Source organism: Calliphora vicina, chromosome 1 (assembly GCF_958450345.1).
Source record: "Calliphora vicina chromosome 1, idCalVici1.1, whole genome shotgun sequence".
Taxonomy (NCBI): domain Eukaryota; kingdom Metazoa; phylum Arthropoda; class Insecta; order Diptera; family Calliphoridae; genus Calliphora; species Calliphora vicina.
In genome coordinates, this window is record NC_088780.1 from 171,474,710 (window position 1) to 171,498,638 (window position 23,929).

Here is a 23,929-nt window from a genome sequence, read left to right on the forward strand (position 1 = left end):
TACGTAAATTATAATTATATGTTCTACAATCTGAATGAAACTATTTTCTAAGATTCTTGAGGAGTACCAAGAGCGCAAAGGTAAAATGGCATTGGTTCTTTTTGAGGACTGTTTGGAACACTTGACTAGAGTACATCGCACATTGAGGATGCATCGCGGTCATGTTTTGCTGGTGGGTGTTGGGGGTAGTGGCAAAAAATGTATAACTAGACTTTCATCATTCACTGCTGAATGCGAGGTTTATGAGATAACTGTTGCCAGAGGCTACAATGAACAATCATTCCGCGATGATCTGAAAGTTCTCTATACTATGGCTGGAGTAGAGCGCAAAAAGACGGTATTTCTTTTTACGGCTGCTCAGGTACGTGTAAAGTGCTCTACATTCTACGAATTGATTGAATTTAAATGTTTTATTTCTGTTCTCCAAAAGATTGTTGAAGAAGGCTTTTTGGAGTTAATTAATAACATCTTAACAGTGGGCCTGGTACCTGCTCTATTCACCGATGAAGAAAAAGATGCCATCATCAATGGATGTCGTACAACAGCCGAGGAGAATGGTTATTTAGCATCAAAGTAATTTATTTGCCTTTGTATAAACGTTTTCCACTAAGTTCAGATTCTTTGTTTTTAAAGGGATTCAGTGTGGTCTTACTTCTTAGCGACATGTGCTCAAAATATGCATGTTGTATTGTGTATGTCACCTGCTGGCGATGCACTCCGTAATCGATGTCGTAATTTCCCCGGACTCATTGGAAGTACATACATCGATTGGGTTTTTCCATGGCCGCAACAGGCGTTATCTGCCGTAGCAAAGTTATTTCTTACAGAACACGCTTTAGTAAATATAATTTCTTAAAAAGTTTGTAAACATAATTTAAGCATTTAACTATATATTTTTGCAGATTCCTTCTAACCACCGCCAAAATATAATGAAGCACGTAGTTTATGTACACAGTACAATGCACCACTATTCCAAGGACTATTTACAGAAGTTAAGACGCAACAATTACGTAACACCTAAACATTATTTGGATTACATCAGTACGTACTTGAAACTATTAGGTAAGAGGCAATCGAAGATATTTCAAGGTTGGCTAAAAACTAAATCTAAATGTTCGACTTCACAGAGGAGAAAAATATGTTTATCACTATGCAGAGGGATCGGTTGAAGGAAGGTATTCATAAAATCGACGAAGCTTCCAAGCAAATTGATGAACTGCGTATTATTGTGACCGAACAAAAACATAATGTGGCTAAAGCTTCTGAGGAATGTGAACAAATGTTGGTTGAAATTGAAGATGCGACTGCAAAGGCAAACGTTAAGAAGACAGAAGCTTCTGAGAAATCTGTTGAAGTCGAAATAAAAGGGAAGCAAATTGCAATTGAAAAAGAGGAGGCTGAGATAGTTTTGGCTGAAGCTCTACCGGTGTTAGAAGAAGCTCGAAGAGCTCTGTCGGAATTGGACAAGGCTCAAATTACAGAAATACGATCATTTGCTACACCACCGCCTCAGGTGCAGGTTGTATGTGAGTGTGTAGCCATATTAAAAGGCATCAAAGAAATCAACTGGAAATCGGCAAAGGGAATGATGTCGGACGTCAGTTTTCTCAAAAGCCTCATGGAAATGGACTGCGAAGCTTTGACTGGCAAACAGATGAACCAATGCCGCATCCATATGAAATCCCAGAATCTCGATGAAATGGAAAAAATTTCTGTTGCCGGTGCTGGCCTTTTAAAGTTTGTAAGAGCTGTCATTGGATTCTATGAGGTATACAAAGAAGTTAAACCTAAAAAGGAACGAGTCGACTTTTTGGTTCAAGAACAGGAACAGCAAATAAAATTGCTGAATCATTTGAATAACGAAATTTCGAAACTAGAAGCCCAATTAGATTCACTAAATCACAGATATGCTGAATCCATGAAGCAAATGAAAGCACTAACGGAAATGATGCAACAGGCCGAACGAAGATTGGTACTTAAATACACATACAATATGCATACAAGTTGCATTCTTGTAATTAACATAATAAGGATTGATTAATTTTATTGGTTTAAATTTTCAGATTGCCTCCGATAAATTGATAAGTGGCTTGAGCTCAGAACGTGTACGTTGGAGTATTGATTTTGATAATTACGGTCAGCAACTGGTGGTAATGGTGGGACAGTGTCTTCTATGTGCTTCTTTCCTAGCATATACGGGAGCGTTTTCATGGGAATACCGTAAAACAATGATGTTTGATGACTGGTTGGAGGATATTAAATGCAATGAAATACCCATTCAAATTCCATTTCGAATAGATGAAAATCTTACCACTGATGTGGAGGTCTCTACTTGGTCATCAGAAGGTTTACCACCCGATGAGCTATCGGTTCAAAATGGCATATTAACAGTCAGATCATCTCGGTTCCCTCTGTGCATAGATCCTCAATTGCAAGCATGGACGTGGATAAAGAGAAAAGAACAAAAAAACAATTTGAAAATTTTATCTTTCAGCGACAGTGACTTCCTTAAACATCTTGAAATGTCCATTATGTATGGCATTCCCGTTTTATTTGAAGATGTGGATGACTACATTGACCCAGTCATAGATAACGTCCTGCAAAAAAATATTAAACTTGCCAGCGGACGAAAATTTGTTATTCTGGGAGACAAGGAAGTAGACTACGACCCAAATTTCAGATTGTATTTAACAACTAAGTTTTCCAATCCCAAATTTGACCCAGCCGTCTACGCCAAGGCAATGGTTATAAATTATACTGTAACCCAAACAGGTCTGGAAGATCAACTCCTTAGTGTCGTTGTTAGAGCCGAGAGACCGGACTTGGAAACTCAAAGAGAAACTTTAATAGCCCGCACAAGCGAAAACAAACAGTTACTGCAGCAACTGGAAGATTCTTTACTCAGAGAATTGGCCACATCTACTGGCAATATGTTGGACAATGTTGAATTAATTGAAACGCTAGAGAACACCAAATCCAAAGCAGCCATCGTAATGGAACAACTAAAACTTTCAGCCGAAACGCAAAGAGACATTGAAAAATTACGAGACGGTTACAGACCAGCAGCCAAAAGGGGAGCTGTTCTTTTCTTTGCACTCTCCGACATGTCTACAGTCAACGCTATGTATCAGTACGCATTAGCAGCATACCTCGACGTATTCACGTTCTCATTGAGGAAATCTGTCCCAGATACAGTCCTCGTAAAGCGTTTAAGCAATATAATCAAAACATTAACAGAAAACATATATTGTTACGGTTGCACCGGCATATTTGAAAAGCACAAACTTTTATTTTCCTTTCAAATTGCCACTAAACTCGCTCTGAGAGATGGACTTTTAAGCCAGGCTGAATTGGATTTTTTTATAAAAGGATCGGTTTTACTAACTAAAAGCGATCGGACGTGTCCTGCTAAGTGGCTGCCCGAAAAAAGTTGGGAAGATATATTAAGGTTGTCTGCAGACTTTCCTGATCCATTTGACAATTTGCCGGATCATTTTTTAAAATTTACAAAAGAATGGAAAGAGGTAAGTCCTGTTAGATATGTATTGCTTACAAGCGTCAAACTAATTTTGACATCACACTAAAAACTTTATTTTCATCATAGTGGTATGATTTGGAAAATCCTGAAGAAGTCTCTTGTCCGGGTGAATTCAATATAAATTGCAGTCCATTTCAGGCAAGTAATTAAATATGTGTACATAAATAAATTCATTATAAACATCAAGGCGAACAAGAATTAGATGTTTGTTATTATTTTATTTCGAATGATTTATCAGTATCAGCCTCCGTATTGCATCAATGTTTTGTTTATTTTAATATTGTTTTCTACAGAAATTAATGTTTTTACGGTGTTTCCGTGTTGATCGAATTTTCCGTTCGATAAATCAGTATATTGTCGACACCATGGATGAGTTCTTTATAATGCCACCCGTTGTAAGTTTTGCAGCCATATACGAACAAACAACATGTTACATTCCAGTGTGTTTTATATTGAGTGCTGGCTCGGATCCTACAAATGATTTAATGAAATTGGCGGAACAAGTTGGCGGTGGTTTGGGTAACTTTTGCCACATATCATTGGGACAGGGACAGGAAAAGGTAAGCAATATAAATGATGTTTTTTCTTTCTCAGTTTTATTTTATCGAGTATGACCTCATACTTGATTTCTGTTCATTAACTCATTAACATCCACACATACAATACATTAAGTAACAACATATTGGCACATGGGCAACGCTGCTAAAGCAAATATACAATGGATAAACAAACCAAGTACTACAACAAACATACAAATAAATAAAACTATAACGAATCAAACTGACAACCATTCAACCTACAGAGCATAGACTACAATAACCCATCCTGTATAATGAATATTTTGTATCAGCTGTAGAATAAACAAAATTAAACCTACATACATATGGGTATTTCCATATCATCGTACTTGACATTTGTACGCCTATAGAGTGGAATAGATTTTGCAAAAATAAGACTATCTGAAAAATAATTTTATAATAAATTTATGTTCCATTCAGAGGGTACTATATTTTAAAATAATAAAAAGTTCTTTCGGAATATTGTTGTCCAAAATATTGAGCGAAATAAGGGTATATCGTAAGTGACATAAAACGGAACTCATTTTGAGGAACATGTAGAAATATGCGAAAATATTCGAATCGTGAGAGGCGTTATGTTTTCTTTTAATTTCTTACACTAAATGAAATATTTTTCCTTTACATATTTATATAAAAACAATCTTTGGATGATTTTATAATAACTAAAATTTAATATCGTACGTGACATACCGTATGTGACAGATTTTTCTCTTATAATAAAACAATACATATTCTGTAAATATATGTATACAAAAACTAAAAAAGTGAATAGAAAATATACATTCGGGTTCAATAAACAATTTGACAATAGCAAAAAAACAATCAGAGTCAAATTCATTTCATACTACAAGCTAATTGGGAGCCTAGTTTTCGCCGCAATTTTAGCCTAAACATACCTAAAACATGAAAAAGTTAAATACAATCAGTTTAAACTATTATTTTTGTCTTTAAAATGTTGTAATATGATCTAAATACTTTCACATAGTAACATTTTATTATTTTCTTCTATTCAAATCATCTTGAAAAAAGTTTCTCGTGGAATTGCCCATATATCTTCCTTATAACATGAACCATCTCAATACATACATACTTATGACAACGAGGAGCTTTTCCAATATTATTTATAGTGTTTTTCTATTAATGTACACACTTACCCAGCGGGAGAAAATGCTAGGGCTTCACTCTGGAGGCCTTCTAAAAGACATACATATTTACACAATATTAACAATCTAAAAGATGAGATACGCATTCCAATCTGCATTATTCCAGCAGATGTTCATATTCAAAATTGTATTGCAAAACAAGGTATTTTTCTCTCTTCTTTATTTGCCTATTCGTAGTACGAATGTTGGCGACCAATATAATTACTTTTAATTACATGTTAATTTTTTAATTTTCTTTTCTTGTACACATGAAAATTATCGTTATTCCAATTCGTACCGTTTTGGTTTTGCTCCTTCAGTTTTCGTAAAAACGTTTTGATACATAATCGTCACATGTCTTACAATTTTGTAATATTTATTTGTCATTCCTAAAAGTATACATGAAATATTTTAAGATTTTGCATTTATTTCCACATTTTTAACCCTCCGTCATACTCATGTTTTATTTTTCACATTAGTAGCACATGAAGCCTGGCCAGACCCCATAATAATAATATCAGTATAATTACGTAAAGAAGATCTATTTTTCAAACAAATAATTATAAAAACAGCTTAAATAATCTTTAATCTAAAAGCTATACAAAGATATAAATCTATTTTTTATTTAATTTGCAACTTTTTAGCAAAAAACTCATGTAAACACTTTCAAAGTTTCTAGCCGCATGGCAAAAAAATAATTTCAATTTCATTGCGAGCCAAGGCCTTGCATACTCGCTGCTGTTAGAGGACTGAGAGGCCTACTTATGATGGGCTGCTGATAGCCAACAAACAATTTATTGTTGTAAATTTATAAAGAGATACAGAGTATTTAATTTTTTGATGTAGACTATTTTCATTTACTCACTTGTTTTAAAAGTGATTTTCGGAAGCGGTTCTTATATGGGAGCTATGCGTAATTATGGACCTATCACCATGAAATTAGGTCGTGTGATTTATGTCTATATGGAAGTTATTATTTCTGTTGAATTTTTTGTTTATACCAACATTTTTAAGAGATTTATGCTCGTTAAAGACATTTTCGGAAGAGGGCATTATATGGGAGCTATGACTTATTATGGACCGATCAACATAAAATTAGGTGACATTAATTCAGTTTATATTATTTGGAGCAAAATTTGTATAGATACCTATATAAATTAATCATTTACGACCGATAAAGTATAATTTCGGGAGAACATTTGTATGGGTACTAGGTGAAATAATGGACCGATTTCAGTCATTTTCAATAGGCTTCGTCCTCAGACAATATCCAAATTTTATAGCTATATCTTCAAAATTGCGACTTGTACTTTGCGCCAGTCATATGAACAGGTAAAATAAAAATAGAAAAAAATTTGGGAGTAATTTCATTCAAACAGGTCAACAAGTATATATAGTCTTAAAGAGGACACTTTGGCCTTTCTCCTGGTAGTAAAATTTTAACACCTTTTCACCCTAAGTACTTTTATTCTACTGAAATTCAAATTTGACTTGACACATCAAGTATAAACGGTACAGTGACAAATCATACCAGTTCTTAAAGACTATTATCCTACCAACATAACAAAAAAATCATCCAATTATCGACAATAGTTTGCGAGTAATGATAATTTACTTCTGATAAAATTTACAAAAATCACATTTTTGATTTAGTTTCAACAACGAAATTTAGGTTTCTCCTCTGGGGTGTATCAAAAACAAAATTTTTTTTAAATCTAAAAAAAAAAAATTTCCAAAAAATTAAAAAAAGAACTGGAAAAAAAATAAATTTTGTTTCCAAAAAATATTTAAAATTTGTATTTTGAAGTATAATTTGGTGAAGGGTATCGAATATAGCTCTCTTACTTGTTTTATATACATATTTATTTTATTCCTAAACACGGATCCAACACATGACCCATATAAAATCAATATGAATCGAAAGTACAATAATTAAAAACTTAAAATTTTTCAGGCCGCTATGAGTTTATTAGATAAATCTATACGACAAGGGATGTGGTTAATGTTACAAAATGGACATTTGTTGATTAGTTTTGTACGGCAATTGGAAAAATACTTGGAGAAGGTTGATTCACCACATCCTGACTTTCGATTATGGATTACAACTGATGCCAGTGACAGTTTTCCAATTGGCATATTGCAAAAATCTTTAAAAGGTAATTACAAATACAAATACAAATTAATAATAAATTTTGCATCAGTTAATTTTAGATACTAGAGAAGAAAACCGGATCCACCCAAATAGAATATTGTAATTATATAAATTTTCCCGAAAGATCTTTTAAAATCAGCAGTTTTATTTCAGACTAAATGTTTGATGTAACGTTAATGGCAACGATTATAAGTAAAAATCCTAACACAATTGGTCAATTCACAAGGTCTCTTATCACTCATATTGTCATAATGTCCTAATATATCACGACTCGGCAGCTCGGCTTAACCGACTCTTAGGCATTCGGCGCAGATCTCTGCTGGTTGGCTACGATAACACAATAAACATAGCATACAAAGTAGTATTATTTTAGGAAATTTTTTGCTTGAAAAACAATAAAAACCATTGTGAAATATTACGACATTACGACAATATGACATGATAAGAGACCTTGTGAATTGACCAATTGTGTATAAAATGAGTTACAAATTTTAAAAACCGGTTGTCCAATTGATACAAAATCGGGTAAAGGTGTTAACAAAAAACCAACAGTTTAAAATTAACCGGTTCAAAAAAACGGTTTCCATGCATGCATGTGTATTTTAAGTTTGTCAAGTTATTTTTTCAAAATCATGCTAATTTTTTCCAAATGTCGAGATAGTTAATCTGGTAGCCCCAATGATCAATAATGAATACGCCTTAAAGTATGCTAAGAGAATTGGTATAAGATTACGTATAACAGAATGATTCAAATATCGGCGATTCATATATTTACTGTTAATTAGAATTTTGGTTGCAATTTCATAAAAAATAATAAATGAGTATTAAAAATTCAAATTTTAACTGTTATAGTTTAGCGTGGGGAAAGAGTTAATGTTATAAAGTTTTAAATATTTATTTCTTTAAAATACATTTCGTACGCTATTTTCTAAAATTTTATTTCAGATTTTTGCTTTGGTTTGCTAATTTAAGTGTTCGGTATTTTAAATTTCTAGGACAGTTATACCTGAGGTTAAAATTGCCCAGAACGACCTCAACACTAAAAATTATTAAAAATATACAGTTTAACCACAAAAGCAATTTTAAAGTTTATTTTTGTCGAAAATCATATTTGTATGTTTCTAATTTGTATTTCTTTATTTGCTTTATTTCAGTTGTAACAGAACCTCCAAATGGTTTAAAGTTAAATTTACGTTCAACATTCTTTAAACTCCGTCAAGATCGTTTGGAAAGTTGTACACATCGAGCATTTCTGCCGCTGGTTTATGTCTTGTCCTTCTTTCATGGTGTAGTTCAAGTAAGTAAACACTAGTATTTATAAAAAACCGGCTCGGCTTGTCGGTTAACCGAAAATTGTCTCTTTTAAGAAAACCGGGTTTTCGGTTAACCAACATTGAAAGGAATTATTTTAAAATACATTATTTTTATATGTAGAAAACATAAAATATCCAATAAAGTATACATATCTAGCTTTAAAATTGTTTTAGTAGTCAGGAATGGTTAATATTTAATAACTATAAATCAGCAAAAGTGCATTTTATTTTGCAAAAAATTCAAATTGATTATAAATATTGTTACGAAATTGTACTTGAATTCACATATAACGATTTTTACGGCTGATTTAAAGTTGCATAATGCTTTCAAATAGCAGTACCTCTCAAACTGTAACATATCTGTGGGCATTATTAACATTGAATAAAAGCTTTGAGTTGATCATTGATCGTAGGTATGGTAACGCGACTCGTATATTCGAATTCGAATATACGAGCTTTGACAGTGACAGTGCAGATGGCAGTGTTATAAATAGTGGCAGAGGTTGCAGTCGTGAGTTAGTTTATCAGAGACACTATTCGAATAAACATCAACTGAGTGCCTTAAAGTGTGCAGTATTTTTTTTCAAGTGAATTCGGTTTTTTTGCAATATATTAAAACGCCTAGAAATAAGAAGAAAATAAGTTTTATTTTATATTAAAGGTCTCATACTTATGATAAAGAAAACGCTTAAATACTTTTTAGTTCTAATTTTGATTACTTCTTTTAACGTTCACAAGGTCTTGGGGACAAATTCGACCCATTTTGATATTAAAATTAAATTTGTTCTAAAAGTTAGTGGTTGATATTTTTGATATTTTATGAATTTTATTTAATTTCTAATATCAACAACAACGTTTTAGAAACACAAATCTGGCAAAAAAAATATCTATAAAATTTTTGCACTTAAGGTCATTGGGTCAAATTTGACCTGGAGCTAAAATCTTAAATTTTTGTTACGCACAATTAAGTTAAATGTTTTCAGAGCTTTGGTAGCACTAACATATATCCGTCTCTTTTCATCATACTTGCTGAACATTATATTTGTATGAATTCGGGGATTCCCCTTGTAAATACCAAAGCTATTGTTTTCTTAATATATTCGAGTCAAATTTGACACATTTTGTAATTAGAATTTTTTCTAAAATAAGTGGTTGATATTTTACACCTTTTATTTAATTTCAAAAGTCAACAACTACGTTATATAGAATATAATATAAATCGCTTGTGACATTTTACTACAAATACTGCTACTAAAATGTGAAGGTAGCAGTAGTAGTAGTAATTGATGGACTCCGAGTTTTTATTATTTTTTTGGTTGCTTCTGCTACTTGTGGTCTAGCTTTTTAAGCACTGATTTTTAATAGTTTCATTGTGTGTAATTGATTCCTCTACTATTCAGAATCATTGAAATTCTTAAACATTTTTATCTAAAGAGCTTTATCTTGTATATCAGCAGATTAGGTTTCAAATAAGACCAAATGTTTAATGTAATGTGTATACAATGAATATAAAATTTCATGAAAACATGAGATTTATTGACTTTAGTCCCAAATTTTAAAAACCGGATAACCGAGTTATAAAAACCGGATAAACCGGTTAACCGAAATTCAACATTTTAAATTTATCGGTTCGCAAAAAACCGAAATTTTAATGAAAAACCGGTTTTTTCGGTTAACCGGTTATCCAGTTTATAAACACTTGTAAACACACATGTAGGACTTAAATTTTTATATTCTCTAATTTTTCATATTAGTAGTTGAAAATCAAATAAATTAAATTAATTAATGTGCATACAGTAGGTGATAATATGAACACCCTAATATATGAACACTTTTTTACTTCCATTGGCTACTCTAAAATATTAACTTATTGTGCAAAAGCTTTAAAATATGAACAGCTTATTTTTGTTTGTAACGTTTTTTATCTATCTACACCGAGTTTAAATCTAAATCAACAGGATTTAAACAAATTCTGTTTTAAAATTCCACTTTTAAACACAATTCTTCTCATCTCGTTAGCATTATTGAAATTAGCATAAGGCAGCCACCCTAATGTGTATACTAAGTCAGGCGCGGATCCAGAGGGGGTGAAATAGGAAATCCCCCCCCCCCAAAACCGAAAAGTTTTCATATAAAAAAGGCATAAAAAGGAAATTGTAGAACAAATTTAAATTTTTCCCCCCAAAATGTTTGACTTTTGATACTTTATTCTTACTATTTTTATTTCATAGGAAAGAAGGAAATACGATAAATTAGGATGGAACATTTGTTACGATTTTAATGAATCCGATTTCAATGTATGTTTGGAAATATTGCAAACATATCTAAACCGAATCAATGGCGATAAAGTGCCATGGAACAGTCTAAAGTATTTAATTGGAGAGGTGAGTAGATGAGTTTATATTGTTGGTCTATTGCTGAATGTGTATATCATCTTATAGGTCATGTATGGAGGACGTGTTATTGATGATTTCGATCGTCGAATTACTAGGACTTACATGGACGAGTACATGGGTGATTTCTTGTTCGATTCATTTCAACCATTTCATTTCTATAAGGATGAAAATACCGACTATTGCCTTCCCAGCGACGATGTTGTATTGAAAGAAGATTTTATCTGTGCGAATAACAAAAATGTTTATTTTTAAAATCCTCCTAATGTATTTCTCATTATTTTAGCTCATATTGATAAATTACCGTTAGTAAATAAGCCAGATGTCTTTGGTTTACACCCAAATGCGGAAATCGGATATTATACTCAAGCTACGAGAAGTATATGGAATTCTCTAATTGAATTACAACCTCAAACTGGTAAGTGCAATTAAAGCTTATTAACGTGTCTGGTCACCTGTCAACAGAAAAACGAATGGCATTTTAATATAATCTATTTAATATGTATGCACATATGTATGTATAAACGTGCATGGACGTATGTACAATGTACATTGTACATACGAGTATATCCACAGATATATATATATTTTGTTGTTGTTGTAATTGTTTATATACTATAAGCTTATTTTACTGCACAATTGTTTAATTTGTAATTACTTATTAGCCACCATTATGTATCTCCCTCCAACTTTACCGGATTCAACAACATAAATTAAAATACCTTAAAAAGAAAAAAAAAAACTGAAACAAAAAATACTACAATATAAAAAAAAGAACAAGTTCAATTCATACATATTTTATTTTAAAAATTCAATTGCATTAAATTTAATTAATTAGTTGTGGTTTTGCAATTAACTTTATTGCACATTTTTACACCAACGCCACCATCAAATACTCGTACACACTAAAACTACTACGCTACCAGCAGTTAACCAAGTAGTCAATGTAACCCTTATAGACAGTAATTGTCACTAATGTCTTATCACTTGTCTGACTCCAATATATATTTTGGGTCATTTGACACGTATGTGCTCTTTTTAGTGCAGAGACAGGGCAGTTGGTTACTTTATACGTCCCTATTGTGAAGACAATTGCCACTTAACTGTCTGTAAGTAATTTAGAGTGTAGTCACTTTAAACATTTTGTGAGTATATCGAAATAGTAATACAGTTTATTTTTGCTTGAGTATACTGATATCCCATGTAACATAGCGTGAAGTTAGTAGTCACTTTAGTGTCTCTTAGTAACATATAGTGAAGTCACTTTAATGGTTTATTTTGTACTGCACTTTAGAAAGTAGTTATTTTACCCACAAGAAGCAATCTATTGGAGAGTCTCTGATATGTCTTTTTAGCTGACTATTTGAGCTCAATTAGCAATCGTACATGTTAAAATAACTAGTTATGTAGCTGATCAAGTTACCAATTCAAAAGTTAGTAACGTAACTGATGCTATTTAACCGGTATGTGAATACAATGCGTTGACTACTTTGGACCAGCTATCGGACACTCTCATTGTAATCAAAAAGGGTCAAAATAACTAGTTACATAGCTATTGAAGTAACTAGTTCAAAACCTAAATGATGGGTAAAATCACTAGTCTCCTAGAACTGCTGGGCTGGTACGCAGCACTACACACCGATGTTCATCCGACCGTTTTTAGATTCCATGTCACTGACAGTGCAGACAAAGAAATAGATTTCCTCTCTAAATGAAAATTTTGTAATTTGGTTTGGTCGAAAGCTTCCTGAATAGTTTTTGCGATATTTCTCAACATTTCCAAGGAGGATACGGCAGTATAGCAAAACTTATTTAGTGAAATAAGTTCTTACACAAAAAATTAATGATCTTACGAATGTTTCTATTACCAGATTTTAATAAAATATTTGGTAAAATTTTATGAAAATTGTGGAAAATGCAAAAGTTTCATTTAGTAACCATGCAAACCAAATTATCTGTTTGATAACTAGCGAACTAGTATGAATAAGTATGGGTAGATTTTTTTTCACGATAATAGTTTTTTTATTGCATAAAAGACGAAATGCGCAAGATATGATTTGATTTTAGACCTATGGTTTCTTGAGGAAACTTTCTTAGAATTTTCCGTAGATTGCGTTTCTGCTATACGATTTTTTACTTTTTGATCCTCCATACAAATCGACCCAGCCTAATGAGAAAACCTCTCTCAAATCAAGAAATTACGGTCTAAATAAACCGAAACTTTTCAAATGCACCATTAATTTCCAAAGAAACAAATTTACATACATATGTATATTCTGGGTAAATATAAAATCCAAAGTAGTAAATATTTAAATAAGAATCATTAAAAATTATATAAATTATGTCATATGATTTTTTCAAATGGACTAATTATTCCATCGGATTCTATGAAGCAAAGTTTAGTTTGGGTGACTCGGAGTCATTTGTCATTTTTTTAGTTGAAATTTTACATACAGCATAATTTTACAAAAATTAAATAAATAAAATACTGCACGTTAATCCATATTTCACATTGACTCCATACACATTCATTATTAATTTTTTTTATTAGGATTAAAGTTAAATACTAAAGGACTTATGCATAAACAATTTTCCGCCCTAACTATGAAAGAAATTGTAAAGATAATTTTTGTTGAAGTCGCCTATATTTTAAAATAGAACTTTTGTTTTTATTTGAAACAAGTAAGAAAGTATGGTCGGTCAAGCCCGACCATATAATACCCTACACTAAGTAAAAGAGCAAAAACAATTTTCTTTTAAAATTTCAATAATTTATATTTTTGAGTGATTTTCGGAAGTGGCCCTTATATCGGGGCTATGACCAATTATGGACCGATCACCATGAAATTAGGTCGTGTGATTTGTGTCTATATGAAAGTTTACTATGTGAGTATACCAACATTTTTAAGCGATTTATGCACGTTAAAGTGATTTTCGGAAGCGGGTCTATATAGGAGCTATGACTAATCATGGACCGATCGTAACAAAATTTGGTGACATGAATTTTGTATATATACAACATATTTGGAGCGTAATTTGTGGAAATACATTTATAAATTAAACATTTATGACCGATAAAGTCCAATTTCGGAAGGACATTTGTATGGAGGCTAGGTGAAATAATGGACCGATTTCAGCCAGATTCAATAGGCTTTGTCCTTGGGTCGAAAAAATAACATGTAATAAATTTGATCGAAATATCTTCAAAATTGCGACCTGTACTCTGCCAGCCGACCAGACGGACGGACATCGTTTAAACAACTCAGAAAGTGATTCTAAGTCGATCGGTATACTTTAAGGTGGGTGTTAAACTAATATGTTTGGGCGTTACAAACATCTGCACAAACGTATAATATCCTCCCCACTATGGTGGTGTAGGGTATAAAAAGGTACAAAACTTTATCTAACATACATATACATTAGGGTGGAGCGATTTTGATTTTTTTTCGGAATCGCTTTAGAATACCTTTAAAAAGTTGCTTTTTTAACTCCTAAATATACACAAAAAATTTCATTTGGTGGATCGTATATATAGAGGTGCCCCCAGATCATTATAATAATACAAAAATAAATGGCTGTAGAAAACGGAGTGAAAGTCTCCAATCCCCTTCTTATGTCTAGTAGCTTTGGATGTCCTCTATCAGTAAAAAAAATAACCAAGTGATTAGGCCCACTTTCCTAAGCTACAAGTACGATTTTGTGGATTGGGTATAAAAATACCCACTTCGGCATATGTGGGTTGTAAAACGTATGAAATATGAATTTAGTTTTTCAAGTAAAAATGTGTTTTTTAATTATTGGATATAATTATGTATGATCTAACAATACATAAAAATATTTATATTCAACATGAACTAAAGTTTATAAAGTATAAGGTTGTTTAATGACCATATGAAAAATAGGCAATATTTTTGATATTCAATTGTGTTGGGCACCTCAAAACATCAAAATAGGTAAGTAAGTAATCTTTCGTACGTTTAACTTACTCATTAAAAGGCAACTTTATATCGCTATTCCATTGAAAATAAAAAACAAAAAAAAAACATTTCATACACTTTAATAGACACATTCAAATAAATGAAAATATTTTCAATGAATGTAAATAGAAAACAGAAATTTCAAAAAATTAAAAAAACAAAATGTACAAAAAAGTTTAAAACAAAGAGCTTTTTTCGAAATAATAATAACATTTTAAATTATATTTGAAATTTGTTTTATGGTACGAAATTTAAAATAATAGTCAACTTTATGGACTTAAAATCGACTTTAAGGCTTTTGTAGTTAGGCTGTTTATTTTTAAACGGTTTAAATTTAATTTTTTTTTTATGAATATGGGGTAAGTAAATTAACTTTTGATAAATTTAAACCATCTTTACATATAAGTCTTAAACACATTATTATATTTACACATTAGAAACATCTATCTCTAAATGCATGTACGAGTATTAAGAACCGATGACAAATTCGGGTTTTTGTAAGCAACTTAGTTTTTTGTCAAGAAATCTTAAAAACGTTTCTTTTTTAGTATATTTGGATAAATATTTTGTTTAATTAATTGTTTTTACTTTGTTATTTTATACATTTCACATGCAACCCCTAATTTAGCTGAAAAATGGACACCACTAAAAATTGGTAAATTTCAAAATATTTTATGAGAATACAACTAAAAACTAATATTTATCTAGTAGTAAGTGCAAAATTGTGAATTATTTCAGACCCTTGTTCGAAAAAATTTACAAAACATTTTTTGAACAAAATATATTGATATCTGATCTTCTCATATTCTTTGGTCATACGGGACTCACTAACGTACATTAAAGTATTTCCTTTAGTTCATGGAACTAGAGTTCTACATAATATGATTCATTAGTAAATTCGAATAAATGAAATGTGGGCGGTTTTTCATGAATATATTCAAAAAAATCAAAATATATCCTAAAAGTTTTATAAAAGGCTTTTAAAACAGAATTTCCATAAACAAAAAAAATTGTTTTATAAACCTGTAATAAATTTAATAATTGATTTAAGAATTTAATTAATGGCCTAAGCAACCAGTGAAATGCGCATAGGAACTAGCGCATTTCACATTTCATTCAAATTAAAAATTGAGAATTTAGGATAAACAATTTTACTAAAATTTAATTTTATGTTTTTGTAAAGAAATATAAAATAATTAACTATGAATTGCTGAATGCCCAATAATTACACAGCACGATACAGTTCCTAGCAGATTAGGAAATTACTGTGAGTTATTAAATATTTCAGGCCTTATTTATTCATAATCAACTTTTAAATGGTAATTTTGTTTTAAAAAACTTTTATAAAGAGCTATATTCTTGTTACCAAATTATATCTTGTTACCAAATTATACTTAAAAATACAAAATTTTTTTTTTCCAAAATTGTGTTTTTAATTTTTTAAAAATTTTTTTTTTCAAATTGTTTTTTTTTTAAATTTTAAAACAAATTTTTTGTTTTTTAATTTTTTTTTTTTTGGTGAAAAAAAAATCGGTTTAAAAAATATTTTTCTGATTTTGACCCATTATAGGTCCAACTTACTATGGCCTTATATACGTCGTTGCAAAGGTCTTTGAAATATCTATCATTAGATATCCATATTGTCTATATTAATGACTTAGTAATCCAGATATAGGTAAAAAATTTAGGTTGTCCTGGTTTTTTCCTCATATCTCAGCCATTTGTGGACCGGTTTTGCTGATTTTAAACATGAAACTTCTCGAAAGCATGTCTGACAGAATTATTGAATAGTTGGATCCCGAAGATATCTAGGGTCTTCAGAAAATTGATTTCAACAGACAGACGGACATGGCTTAATTGACTCCGCTATCTATAAGCATCCAGAATAGATATACTTTATAGGGTCGGAAAATTATATTGTGGAAATTACAAACGGAATGACAAACTGGCATATACCCTTCTCACGAAGGTGAATTGTAGAAACATTTATTATGAATAGGGGGGTTAAAATTTTAAAATTATAATTGTTCTTCAGCGAAATGCAATAGATATATTAAATCTAACATCTAGGGATTAATATTTGTTTAACGCCATAATCTTTAGAGTCTAAATCGCGACTTGCGACTTGCTTTTTAAAATCAGCAAAAGGTTTCGAAATGATAATTTGTAATTGGTGATAGATAAATGAAGAAGACTTTATCGTAGTCAAACGGAATCGAGCATAACTCGGGCGCGGACCTTAGGGGATGAAAAAAGGAGAATGTAAAAAAAAATAAGTTTAAGAAAATGCGCTAGCTAAATACAACTTAAAAATACAAACTAAATAATAGAAAATGAGCTAAATCCCAAACAAAGGACTTATAAGTCTCCAACATGCTTCTTCTAAACTGTGATTTTTTTATCGTCATAAAACCTACCAAAGAAATAAAAAAACAAAGGATTTTAGAGCATTGTTTGTGTTTCCTGTAAAATGTTTGAAAAGGGAGTTAAAACGTTTGCATTAATCTATTTAGATGCAGCCTTTTAATTATTATTATTATGTAATATTTAAATTGTTTTGATAAAATTATAAATAAAATATGTAGCACAATGAGCTATGTTTGATTTTTAAACATTAGCTCTTTGAAAATTTTATATACTTTACTCATGGTTAGTCTTTCACTACAAGGAATCAGTCATTTGATTAGTTATGTATATTGGTGGCCTTACCGTGTCCTACTAGATATAACCGTTCTGTCTCATGATAGTAAATACTTATTTTTAAAATTTGTTTTAATAAACAAATATCTTAACTCAGGTTTGAAAATGTTATTACAAATATACTTGGGCGATTCAAACTGTCTCCTATTAGATCGTATTGTCATAATGTCTTAATATATTTTTTTAGTTTAAATAAAGTTTTGTTGGGTTTAAACAAAAAAGTTATAAACTAATAAGACTTTTAGAACTATGTTTATTGGTTTGTCAAAAAATAACACTATTTTTGTTTGCAGCACAACAAGAATTTGTTTAAACTAAAAAAATATTTTATGACAATACGACCTAATAGCAGACCCTTTGAATCCCCCAATTGTATTTATAAATTTACTTATTTTTCAACAATAAAGAATATAAGATGTATTTTAAAACATTATTATTTTTTAACAGGTGATACTTCTGGAGGCATAAGTCGTGACGAATTTATTGATAATGTGGCATCCGATATTTTGGAAAAATTGCCAGTGGCATTTGAAACATGGCGTGTGAAAAAACAAATTCAAATGAGTTTAACGCCAACTGGTGTCGTTCTCCTTCAAGAGTTAGATCGTTTCAATTTGTTGGTTCTACGAATTAAAAACACTCTCGAATTACTTAGGAAGGCAAGTACAATAACGACTAACTAACTACCCACATCTTTATTTAAATTTTTTAAATAGAATTTATATAGGAAGAAATATGTACATTAGACATGATCTTAAACATAGATTTGCTTTGGATGGGTTTTATTTTGTTCAATAGTAGCTAGAACTAGCTATTGCAAAATTTAAGTGCAATCGGATAACTAGAACCCATGCCGGAAATCGATTGAAATTTTTAAAATTGGGTAAATAATGGAACTTTTTTCGATATCTTAAAAAAAATCTCTATTTAAATAATAATTTCCAAACATTTGAAATAAATCTAATTTTCTAGAAAAAAATGTCTTTCTATCAAGATATAAAACATGAATTTCGAGTGAAAAATAACCAAGTTATTAGTATCATAGAGAAAATATATTTTCTCAATTATTAGTATTTCCCTACGATATACATACATATCGTCACCTAAAATGCAAAACAACGTATCATCAAAAAATTCTAAATTGATTTTATTATTGATTACAATTGACTACATCATATTACATGTGTGTACAAAATTTTAAACTTTTACTATCAAAAATAACCAAGTTATAATCAAAATTTAAACTAAAGTATCATCAAGTACATGATTTTCTTAAACAAGACGTATGTATGTATGCTTTGAGTAATTAATTAATAAATCGTGTTTAGCTTAATTTTTTGTTAATGACAATTTAAGGAAGTAACTTTTATAGTTTAAAAACTTAGGCCGGGTAACTTATCAAAATGTTAAACATAGTTAAGCTTAATCAATGTTTAAATATTTATTTTTGTATGGAAAAAATGTATTTAAACCTTGATTATGCCTTAACTATGATTAAAATTTTGATAAGTTACCTGGCCTTAGTAATTAAAATAAAAAAACATACAAATTTAAGAATGTATATATAAACTACTTTTATTTAAAATAAAAAAATATTTTTATTTAAGTTTTTATTTTTTCACAAAAATTTATATTGATGATACGTTTTTTTTTCAGAAAATAACAATCCAAAAAAACGTGCGCTTTGAAAAAATTATATTTTTTTTCAAAAAATATATTTCTAGTGTCATTTTAGGTAACGATATGTATATTCAAGAAAAACTAAATTTTTTTATTATTTACGCACTGTTACTCATTCGTATACTTTGCTATCGAAATTATTGTTTTATACCTTGTTAGAAAGACAATTTTCTCTAGAAGATTAGATTTGTTTCAAATGTTTAGAAAATTGTATTTAAATATGCTATTTATTGTAAGCTATTGGAAAAAGTACCATTATTTACCCTATTTTACAACTTTCAATAGATTTTTGATTGTTATCCGATTGCACTTAAATATTTTGCAGTATTTAGTTTTAGCTACCAATGAAAAAAATAAGATCCATCCAAAGCAAATCTATTTTTTAAGGGCAAGTCTAATGTACATATCGATGGCTTAATACAAAAAAGGAGTAACTAATTTTTTATTTTCAAAAAATTCTTTGAAAATATAATTATATTAAATAACTTCATTAAAATAAAAAAAATAAATTTTAAATAAGAAATAAAATGTGATGCCTCTTCTTATTAAAAATTGCATTTAAACTTTTTTTGTGTCTAAAATTTTATGGATTTATTAATTTTTTTCCTTCTCCTGTAAAATTTTATGGATTTACTAGCTGACCCGGTGCGCTTCGCCACCCCAATTAGAAGAAATAAATAGTACTATCAAGTCTCACTTTGTGAATCTAATTGTAAATGTCTAATTTCATATTTCCATTATTATAGAAAATGCAAAATGTGTTCCTAATTTTAAATTTTTATGTTTATTATTATAAAATATTCAAAAAGTACCATTGCAATAAGGAAATAGTACCATTGATTATCACTTTTAAATTCGCATTCACTAAACCATAACCCGTCAAGCTTGAATTTTAGATTTGTATATCATTTCCTATATTATCAACTAATTTTGTTTCTATAATACTTAAGATTTAATAAATTATCACAAAACCGAAACCGATCGGTTTTTAATTTTTTAAAACCGAAACCGCGGTTTTGAAATTCTTCGATTTTTTGGAAAGTCTAGGTCCATTATTATAGGAAATTCAAAAAAGTACCATTAGAATATATAAAAAGTACCAAAAATCCCCCACTTGTGGTTTCCCACTCACTCGGGTCCATATAAGCTTAAATTCATGGCTTTAGGTTCATTGGTGTAGAAATTACAAAAAGTACCATTCGAATAAAGAAAAAGTACCAAAAAGTCTCCCCTAGAATTCTAACTCACTTAGGACCATGTAAGCTTAATTTCATGTCTTTAAGTCCATTGCTATAGAAAATTAAAAAAAAAGTACCATTAGAATAAACAAAAGGTACCATGAGGTATCCGCTTGAATTTTCAATCACTTAGGACCATATACGCTTAATTTCATATTTCTAGGTCCATTATGTTATAGAAAATTCAAAAAGTACCATTAAAATATAGAAAAAGTACCAAAAAGCACCCACTTGTAGTTGCTCACCCACTCGGGTCCGTATAACCTTTATTTAATGTTTCTAGGTTCATTGGTGAAGAAATTACAAAAAGTACCATTTTAATAAAGAATAAGTACCAAAAATTCTCCCCCTAGACTTCTCACTCACTTAGGACCATATATGTTTAATTTCGTGTTTCTAAGTCCATTGTTATAGAAAATTCAAAAAAGTACCATTATAATATAGAAAAAGTACTAAAAAGTATACACTTGTGGTTTTCCAGTCACTCGGGTTCATATAAGCTTTATTTCATCATTCTAGGTTCATTGGTGAAGAAATTACAAAAAGTACCATTCGAATAAAGAAAAAGTACCAAAAAGTCTCCCCTTAGAATTCTCACTCACTTTGGACCATATATGTTTAATTTCATGTTTCTAAGTCCATTGTTATAGAAAATTCAAAAAAGTACCATTAGAATATAGAAAAAGTACCAAAAAGCAGCCACTTGCGGATTCCCACTCACTCTGGTCCATATAACCTTTATTTTATATTTCAAGGTTCATTGGTGAAGAAATTACAAAAAATACCATTCGAATAAAGAAAAAGTACCAAAAAGTCTCCCCTAGAATTCTAACTCACTTAGGACCATGTATGCTTAATTTCATGTTTTTAAGTCCATTGCTATAGAAAATTAAAAAAGTACCATTAGAATAAACAAAAGGTACCATGAGGTATCCGCTTGAATTTTCAATCACTTAGGACCATATACGCTTAGTTTCATATTTAGGTCCATTATATTATAGAAAATTCAAAAAGTACCATTAGAATATAGAAAAAGTACCAAAAAGCACACACTTGTAGTTTCCCACTCACTCGGTTCCATATAAGCTTTATTTCATGTTTCTAGGTTCATTGGTGAAGAAATTACAAAAAATACCATTCGAATAAAGAAAAAGTACCAAAAAGTCTCCCCTAGAATTCTCACTCACTTAGGACCATATATGCTTAATTTCATGTCTCTAATTCCATTGTTATAGAAAATTCAAAAAAGTACCATTAGAATATAGAAAAAGTACCTAAAAACCCACACTTGTGGTTTTCCACTCACTCGGTTTATATATAAGCTTTATTTCATGTTTCTAGGTTCATTGGTGAAGAAATTACAAAAAGTACCATTCCAATAAAGAAAAAGTACCAAAAAGTCTCCCGCTAGAATTCTCACTCACTTAGGACCATATATGTTTAATTTCATGTTTCTAAGTCCATTATTATAGAAATTTCAAAAAAGTACCATTAGATGAACAAAAAAGTACCTATAGTACAGTTCACACATTATGGTACCTAAATATTATCCCCTATTCCTAACACTAACTTCACTCAAATAAATATCAGCTAACTTTAATGTCGATAACTGAAATAATTTAAAATTTTAAAAAAGTACCATTAGGAGAAAAGTACCAATTTCCCTTTTCTTACTTGAACACCCCTCAAGTTTGAAATTTAAAAATATTCCATTTTGCCAAAATTGTTTATGCTATAGGCATGTCTCAAAATATTAAAATCTGTGTTAATGTGCCCAAGAATAAATATTTTTTAAAAAAAGTACCAAACTGTTTACCCGGATTTGGCCCAATATACACCTTGGTACTCGAGTTCCAAATAACACGCTGTTAGTTAATTTTTGTATGAATCCAGGAACCAACGTTAAAAAAAATTATCAAAATTGGCTTAATAATTTCAAATATAATGTATTTTCCCGATTTTATCCCCTTTTTGGTACCTTTTTTATCCCCATTGAGGTGGTACAATTTCATTCAAATAAATTTCTGTAACGTGGTGGGAGCTCATAATAAAATATTCGTATGTCTATGTCAAATTATAGAAAAACATATTTTATGAAAAAGTACCAAAAATTAACACAATTTTTATCCCTTAAGGGTTCGAATTTCCAAAAAGTACCAAACTTATATTTTTTATTTTTTGTTAGTTAAAGAATACGATTTAAAATTTGTTTCTATGTTTATTGGTTTAAAAGATACATAGGGTGCAAAAAAAGTACCAAAATACAGTTTTTACCCGTTTTCTCCCCTAAAAGTTTCGAATTTCCAAAAAGTACGAAACACCTGTCAGCTTATTTTATAAATGGAGTAACATGCTATTTTAAGTTTTTTTGTATCTTTATTAGTTTTGAAGATATAAGGTTACCGAATTTACCCGTTTTTACCCTTTTTTACCCCCTAAACGTTCGAATTTCCAAAAATCCCTTCTTATCGGATCGTTTTGGGGAGGGAGGAACCCACAGTTAAAATTTCGTGATTCTAGCTTCAGCCGTTTGGGCTGTGCGATGATGAATCAGTCAGTCATTCAGTCAGTCAGTCAGTCAGTCAGTAACGTTACTCTTTTATATATATAGATTAATTATTTTCCTTCTTCTGTAAAATAAAATAAAAAAATCGAGTTACGCCTTTTTTATATAAGCCATCGATATATAAATTACATTAAGGTGGACCTTCAATGTATGGACAAATTGAAGACTCATCTTTTTTAAAAACGAAGGGCAGTTTTGTGTTAAGTATTGATAAAAAAAATTTTGTGAAAAGTTTGACCTCGATCGGTTAAAAATTGCCGTGCCCCTCGTGCGGCACTGCAATTTTAAAGTTAGTGAGAACATTTACAAGAGGAAAAAATGCTATTTTTTCAGTCTTTGTAAAAATGTTGCCATTTAATAATTACTTTTGCAATTTAATATAAAATAATCGAAATGTGTACACAAAAATTAGTTAAAAAATGTTAAAGTTATTAAAAATTCCCCAGGCCATTAACTTGTCTCAGGCCACTGGAGCAAGAAATTTATGAACAAAATTAACATATTTTGAAAAATATTAAAATAAAAGCTCATTTTTACTTAAAATATATCAATAATTACTTGTATATGAGTTTTTGTCATAGTAGCATAACGTTTATCTATTCGAAGGTATGACCAATCAACTTTAGATACTTTAGATATTGTGAGTTTTTAT

At 30.2% G+C, this 23,929-nt stretch overlaps 1 protein-coding gene and 1 long non-coding RNA gene across 2 annotated transcripts in view; one reads left to right on the forward strand and one right to left on the reverse strand.

The window, feature by feature from the left end:
* Nucleotides 1–23,929, forward strand: part of Dhc98D (Dynein heavy chain at 89D) — a 165,170-nt gene that overhangs the window by 124,175 nt on the left and 17,066 nt on the right. Inside the window, exons 50-63 of the mRNA XM_065498228.1 lie at nucleotides 53–361; nucleotides 431–573; nucleotides 634–838; nucleotides 903–1,062; nucleotides 1,128–1,972; nucleotides 2,064–3,524; nucleotides 3,605–3,676; nucleotides 3,832–4,098; nucleotides 7,213–7,414; nucleotides 8,565–8,707; nucleotides 10,955–11,107; nucleotides 11,165–11,342; nucleotides 11,403–11,534; nucleotides 18,241–18,452. Of these exons, the coding sequence (XP_065354300.1) occupies nucleotides 53–361; nucleotides 431–573; nucleotides 634–838; nucleotides 903–1,062; nucleotides 1,128–1,972; nucleotides 2,064–3,524; nucleotides 3,605–3,676; nucleotides 3,832–4,098; nucleotides 7,213–7,414; nucleotides 8,565–8,707; nucleotides 10,955–11,107; nucleotides 11,165–11,342; nucleotides 11,403–11,534; nucleotides 18,241–18,452 (4,482 nt within the window). The remainder of the gene's footprint in view (nucleotides 1–52; nucleotides 362–430; nucleotides 574–633; nucleotides 839–902; nucleotides 1,063–1,127; nucleotides 1,973–2,063; nucleotides 3,525–3,604; nucleotides 3,677–3,831; nucleotides 4,099–7,212; nucleotides 7,415–8,564; nucleotides 8,708–10,954; nucleotides 11,108–11,164; nucleotides 11,343–11,402; nucleotides 11,535–18,240; nucleotides 18,453–23,929) is intronic.
* On the reverse strand, nucleotides 11,353–12,022 carry LOC135948787 (uncharacterized). Its single transcript, XR_010575841.1, has 3 exons — nucleotides 11,910–12,022; nucleotides 11,733–11,838; nucleotides 11,353–11,571 (listed from the first exon to the last, which is right to left on the reverse strand). It is a non-coding gene; the product is annotated as an uncharacterized LOC135948787 (long non-coding RNA).